Source organism: Salvelinus sp. IW2-2015, linkage group LG1 (genome assembly GCF_002910315.2).
Source record: "Salvelinus sp. IW2-2015 linkage group LG1, ASM291031v2, whole genome shotgun sequence".
Classification (NCBI taxonomy): Eukaryota; Metazoa; Chordata; class Actinopteri; order Salmoniformes; family Salmonidae; genus Salvelinus; species Salvelinus sp. IW2-2015.
In genome coordinates, this window is record NC_036838.1 from 39,241,298 (window position 1) to 39,248,167 (window position 6,870).

Below are 6,870 nucleotides of genomic sequence, written 5' to 3' on the forward strand. Positions count from 1 at the left end.
TGGCATGAATACGAGATTGGATAAGCGCGATCGCAAAATCTCCGTGACCGCACGGTCCTACCATACACGTCGCATTGCCATGCTAAGTACAATATTTCCTCACAAAAACATTTCTTTGAAAAAAGCATGTTAAACCAATAGCAGCAGAGCGAGACACTTGGCAGATAAGGCCAGAGATTAGAAGATTACCGAGACATTGAATTGTTGTCGTTCAGTGACTAAAATGACACAGGACAACATGCAGTAGACTCCATAATCATGCTTATCGTCGTAGTCTAACTCTCAGTAAGAATAGACCGACGAATTCGATGACCAAATCACCCCTGGGAGGAGCAGAATCAGAATTCCTTTTGTTTGACAGTCTGCAGATCTGAAAGGACCAGTTTTTCCTTAGTGTGGAACACTATGTTCATTGATAAAAACTATAGCTGAATCACTGTGTTTCTTCATTCTGACGCGGGTGTTCCCCAAGACAACAACAGATGCTAGGAAAAACAAATACTTCCATCCCATAACCGTGTGAAGAAAGAGGAACAAAATATCATTGCGAGACGCAGTCGTTTGTTCTTTTTTTGGTCCTCTTCTTGTCTCCTCCGATTCCTACAACTTCCCTTCGTCCGTGTGGCCAGCAAATCCTGTTTTTGTATCTTTCACTTGTAAACTTGTGTCGCTCATCCTCTGTGTTCTCACCTGTGTGCAGCCTAACACTCCGTCCCCATAACCCATATATCTGCGTGTTATCCACACTCATGAGCCTGTGATAGCCTCCTCCTAACCCTCCACCGTGTTCTATGTTTGACCCAGTAAATAGCGGTACAGGAATTGTGTGCAGTCGTGTGCACCACATTCGTCGGCTCTGAATCATCGCGTGCAATGCTTCGGCCGTGTATTGTGCCTGTTCCATGCTAGGTCGACACACCGCAAAAATCTGTCTACTTATATCCGCCTCACGGTGCTTCCAACACATCTTCACAAGTCCTCCTCTCTCAGGAGTCAGCTAGTATCTAATACATCTGTGGTGCACGTCCGTGTGTCAGCCTGATTGACCAGGATGGTCCTGTTCTTAGTCAGTGCGTCTTGTCTTCCTGAGACTCAGAGCAGGTCTCTGGATGGTCACACATGTCGATTCCTCCTTTTCATTCTGGTTTGGCTCTGGCGTTGACTGTCAGAGCTCTCGCACCGCTGGCAACATTCAGGCTTAAACACTGCCCAGGTAAAGAGTGAGAGAGAGAGAGAGGGGAGAGAGGATCGGGGGAGAGGGATTTCAGTATTTATCTCAGAACACGAGAGAAAAGCACAGAGGAGAAGGGATGACGCGGAAAGGCAAGATGGCAGTTTTATCCTCAGTTTAGAGCAGTGAAGAAAGGACGGAGAGAGAAGGAGAGAGGAGGCTCTTAAGGTCATGATAGGCTGTGAGGATAAGAAGAGAGAGGAGAGCTCTAAGGTCAGTGATAGGCTGTGAGGATAGAAAGAGAGAGGAGAGCTCTTAGGTCAGTGATAGGCTGTGAGGATAGAAAGAGAGAGGAGGGCTCTAAGGTCAGTGATAGGCTGTGAGGAGAAAAGAGAGAGGAGGGCTCTAAGGTCAGTGATAGGCTGTGAGGATAGAAAGAGAGGAGGAGGTCTTAAAGGTCAGTGATAGGCTGTGAGGATAGAAAAAGAAGGAGGGCTCTAAGGTCAGTGATAGGCTGTGAGGATAGAAAGAGAAGGGAGAGCTCTAAGAGTCATGTGATAGGCTGTGAGGATAGAAAGAGAGAGGAGGCCTAAGGTACATGATAGGCTGTGAGGATAGAAATAGAGAGAGAGCTTCTTAAGGTCAGTGATAGGATCTCTCCTCTCTCTTTCTATCCTCACAGCCTATCACTGACCTTAAGAGCCCTCCTCTCTCCTTCTCTCTCCGTCCTTTCTTCACTGCTCTAAACTGAGGATAAACTGCCATCCTTCCTTTCCCCCGTCATCCCTCTCTCCTCTGTGCTTTCTCTCTGTTCTGAGATAAATACTGAAATCTCTCCACCATCCTCTCTCCCTCTCTCTCTCCATCACTCTTTCCTGGGCAGTGTTAAGCTGATGTTGCCAGCGGGGCGAGAGCTCTGACAGTCACGCCAAGACCTGCTCTGAGTCTCAGGAGACAAGACGCATGACAAGAACAGACCCATCCTGTCACACACACACGCACACACAGACACACACACATACAAGCATGCACGCACGGATGTGTGCACACACACACACACTGGGTCAAACACGCACGCTCACACCCATGCACACAGGGGACACAGAGGATGAGCGACACAAGTTTAACAAGTGAAAACAAACAGATGCTGCCACGAGATTGTAGGACGGAGGACAAGAAGAAGGACAAAAACAAACCCTGATATTTCTCACACGGTTATGGATGGAATTGTTTTTCCTAGCATCTGTTGTTGTCTTGGGACACCGTCAGAAACACAGTGATTCAGCTCATAGTTTTATCATGAACAGTTTCCAACTAAAGGAAAACTGTCCTTCAGTCCTGCAGACTGTCAAACAAAAGGAATTTCTGATTCCTCTCAGGTGATTTGGTCATCATCGTGGTCTATTCTACTGAGGACTCTAGACTACGGACTTGAAGCATGATTATTGGAATCTACTGCATGTTGTCCCTGTGTCATTTAGTCACTGAACACAACAATCAATGTCTCGGTAATCTTCTATCCCTGGCCTACTGCCCATTGCTGATTGGTTTACATGCTTTTTCCAAGAAAACGTTTTGTTGAGGAAATATTGTACTTAGATGGCATGCGACGCACGTATCCAATCTCTCTCATGCAGATACACACTCATACACCAGCTCATGCATAACCAAGCAATATGAGCTATCTCTGCATGTGCGAAAACACGCACATAGACTCAACAGCACACACACACACCAGGCATCCCCATAAGGTATTGCACTTTGCCAGGATGAACTTTCTAACAGATAGGAAGTTCAGATAGGGCTTGATGGAATTGTTGTGTGTGTGTGTGTGTTGTGTGTGTGTGTGTGTGTGTGTGTGTGTGTGTGTGTGTGGTGTGTGTGTGTGTGTGTGTGTGGTGTGTGTGTGTGTGTGTGTGTTTGTGTTGTGTGTGTGTGTGTGTGTGTGATGTTGTGTGTGTGTGTGTGTGTTGTGTGTGTGTGTGTGTGTGTGTGTGTGTGTGTGTGTGTGGTGTGTGTTGGTGTGTGTGTGTGTTGTGTGTTTCAGGTAGTCTTGCTTTCATACTTCAGCTGAGCTCCACATGTGATAAGTTAATCCTGGCTGAAGGCATGAGACACAAATAATTCACGCCTGTCCACACGAATGAACGTGTGTGTGTGAGTGCCAGTGTGTATGCACGTGATTCCCCTGCTGCCCTTCTCTCACTTTCGTACACAAGCACAGGCACGCACGCAGACACAGACACAGACACACACACAGACACACACACACACACCTGCTTTACCTTCATTGTTATTGTTGTTTCCGGCGTTGCCCAGTACTTGTAGTGGTATAGTCCATAGAAGCAGTGCTATGAGCCCTGGGTCTAAAGCCATGGTGCTCTCTCTCTCACACACACATACACACTACCGATCTCCCGCTCTTCCTCTTTCTCACTCCCTCTCTCTTACTCTCCTTCTCCGCCTCTTGCTGCCTCTCTCTGTGTCCCAGTGTTGAAGCGGAGCCTGAGCCAGCGCTGAGAGAGAGTGTGTGTGAGGGGGGCTGAGAGCTCATTGGGCTAGAGTTAGAGACTGCCTCTGTGCTTCTCAGCCTCTCTGTCTGCTCTCACACATACATACACACTCACCAGGCAGTGGGAGGGAGGGAACAGGCTGTCACTAAAACATCATTAACCAATTAGAGCACAGGATTCGGCAGGTCCACTAAACAAACACTCACACGATACCTCACCTTTACCCATCCCACTTCAGAGCCCCTCTCTCTCTCTGACACTCCCGCTGTGTYTCTCTTTCTTTTTCTCTCTCCCGCACGCACTTTTGACCATCTTTTACTCTCTGCCTCTGAATCTCGATCTCTCCTCTTTCCCTCCCAGCTATGTCGCCTGCCCGTCTCTGCCTCGCTTGCTCTCCCTCAACTCCACCTCTCCCCTCTCTCTGACATCTCTCTTTCTTTTTTTCCGTTTTCTCCTACAAATTCTTTTTAAAAACTAATTATCATAATATTTGTACATACAAATGTGCTGCTCCATTGTATTTCAAGAAAACTCCACAATATAGAACATATTCCTACTGCTTTTCTTATTTTGGAAAAAGGTTGCCAATTGATATTAAAGGCCCAGTTCAGTCAAAAATGTGATTTTTCTGTGTTTTATATATATTTCCACACTATGAGGTTGGAATAGTACTGTGAATTGTGAAAATTATRATAATGCCTTTTTAGTGTAAGAGCTGTTTGAAAAGACTGCCTGAAATGTCTGTCTGTTTTGGTGGGATGGAGTTCTAGCCATCCATTGTGACATCACAATGCTGTAAATGAGTTAAGAAAGACAGGTCCAAATCTCTCTGCCAATAACAGCTAGTTTTCAGATACMCTCTCACTACTCAGATGACTCCYAGACAGTCCTAGCAAAATTCTTGCTTGAGAAATTGCCATTTGTTAAAAAGCAATTTTTGATTATTTWWWWWAAAAMAATTTTMATTGAAAACAATCACAGTAAGGTACTTAATTGTTACCAATAAATTTAACGGACCTTTAACGGAAGTCACAATTCACCACACAGTATTTCTTTGAACTGTTTGTTTAAGTTGAGACAGTGGAATATAGTAAAATGCTCAACTGAAGGTCATCGATAATCAGTGGTGTGCCTACCAGCTCTCACAGTCTCACGTCAGAATTTGACTTTCATCCATGTTTCTCAAATGTGAAATTTTGAGGTGTTAAGGTAAGGGTTAAGGTTAGGTATTAACTCTGAATGGTTAAGGTAAGGGTTAAGGTTAGGTTATTACTCTGAATGGTTAAGGTAAGGGTTAAGGTTAGGTATTACCTCTGAATGGTTAAGGTAAGGGTTAAGGTTAGGTATTAACTCTGAATGGTTAAGGTAAGGGTTAAGGTTAGGTTATTAACTCTGAATGGTTAGTAAGGGTTAAGGTTAGGTATTAACTCTGAATGGTTAAGGTAAGGGTTAAGGTTAGGTATTAACTGCTGAATGGTTAAGGTAGGGTTAAGGTTAGGTATTACTCTGAATGGTTTAAGGTAAGGGTTAAGGTTAGGTATTAACTCTGAATGGTTAAGGTAAGGGTTAAGGTTAGGTATTAAACTCTGAAATGGTTAAGGTAAGGGTTAAGGTTAGGTATTACTCTGAATGGTTAAGGTAAGGTTAAGGTTAGGTATTAACTCTGTATGGTTAAGGTAAGGTTAAGGTTAGGTATTACTCTGAATGTTAAGGTAAGGGTTAAGGTTAGTATTAACTCTGAATGGTTAAGGTAAGGGTTTAAGGTTAGGTATTAACTCTGAATGGTTAAGGTAAGGGTTAAGGTTAGGTATTAACTCTGAATGGTTAATGGTAAGGGTTAAGGTTAGGTTTAAACTCTGAATGGTTTAAGGTAAGGGTTAAGGTTAGGGTTTAACTCTGATGGTTAACGGTAAGGGTAAGGTAGGTATTAACTCTGAATGGTTAAGGTAAGGTTTAAGGTTAGGTATTAACTCTGAATGGTTAAGGTAGGGTTAGGTTAGGTATTAACTTCTGAATGGTTTAAGGTAAGGGTTAAGGTTAGTATTAACTCTGTAATGGTTAAGGTAAGGGTTAAGGTTAGGTATTACTCTGAATGGTTAAGGTAAGGGTTAAGGTTAGGTATTAACTCTGAATGGTTAAGGTAAGGTTAAGGTTAGGTGTTTAACTCTGTTATGGTTAAGGTAAGGGTTAAGGTTAGGTATTAACTCTGAATGGTTAAGGTAAGGGTTAAGGTTAGGTATTAACTCTGTATGGTTAAGGTAAGGGTTAAGGTTAGGTATTAACTCTGAATGGTTAAGGTAAGGGTTAAGGTTAGGTATTAACTCTGAATGGTTAAGGTAAGGGTAAGGTTAGGTATTAACTCTGAATGGTTAAGGTAAGGTTAAGGTTAGGTATTTAACTCTGAATGGTTAAGGTAGGGTTAAGGTTAGGTACTAACTCTGAATGGTTAAGGTAAGGGTTAGGTTAGGTACTAAACTCTGTATGGTTAAGGTGTTAAGGTTAGGTATTAACTCTGAATGGTTAAGGTAAGGGTTAAGGTTAGGTATTAACCTGAATGGTTAAGGTAAGGGTTAAGGTTAGGTATTAACTCTGAAATGGTTAAGGTAAGGGTTAAGGTTAGGTATTAACTCTGAATGGTAAAGGTAAGGGTTAAGGTTTAGTATTAAACTCTGAAATGGTTAAGGTACGGGTTAAAGGTTAGGTATAATCTGAATGGTTAAAGGTTAGGTATTAACTCTGAATGGTTAAGGTAAGGGTTAAGGTTAGGTATTAAGTCTGAATGGTTAAGGTAAGGGTTAAGTTAGGTATTAACTCTGAATGGTTAGGTAAGGGTTAAGGTTAGGTATTAACTCTTTATGGTTAGGTAAAGGGTTAAGGTTAGCGTTATTAAACTCTGAATGGTTAAGGTAAGGGTTTAAGCTTAGGTATTAACCTGGAATGGTTAAGGTAAGGGTTAAGGTTTGGCGGATAGGCCTAAAACAAAAATATCAAAACCAACTTTCAATCGCTGGATTCAAACTTAGCAACCGTTGGAATCAGAGGCAGGTGTTAACAGCCAACCACCATCCCAGTCCACAACACTGACACCTACATTGTTGTAACAGCGCTCACTATTGCCCCTAGCGGCCGGTTCCCACATCATCTCCCGGTGTCCTCAGACATGGATGAACGTCGAATACTGACTTG

At 43.1% G+C, this 6,870-nt stretch overlaps 1 protein-coding gene across 1 annotated transcript in view; it reads right to left on the reverse strand.

The window, feature by feature from the left end:
- The window catches only part of epha8 (eph receptor A8), a 102,322-nt gene extending 98,582 nt beyond the window's left edge, over positions 1–3,740 (reverse strand). Inside the window, 1 exon segment of the mRNA XM_070444838.1 lies at positions 3,457–3,740. Coding sequence (XP_070300939.1) covers positions 3,457–3,547 — 91 coding nt within the window. The 5' untranslated portion in view covers positions 3,548–3,740.
- Positions 3,741–6,870: the final 3,130 nt, after the last annotated feature.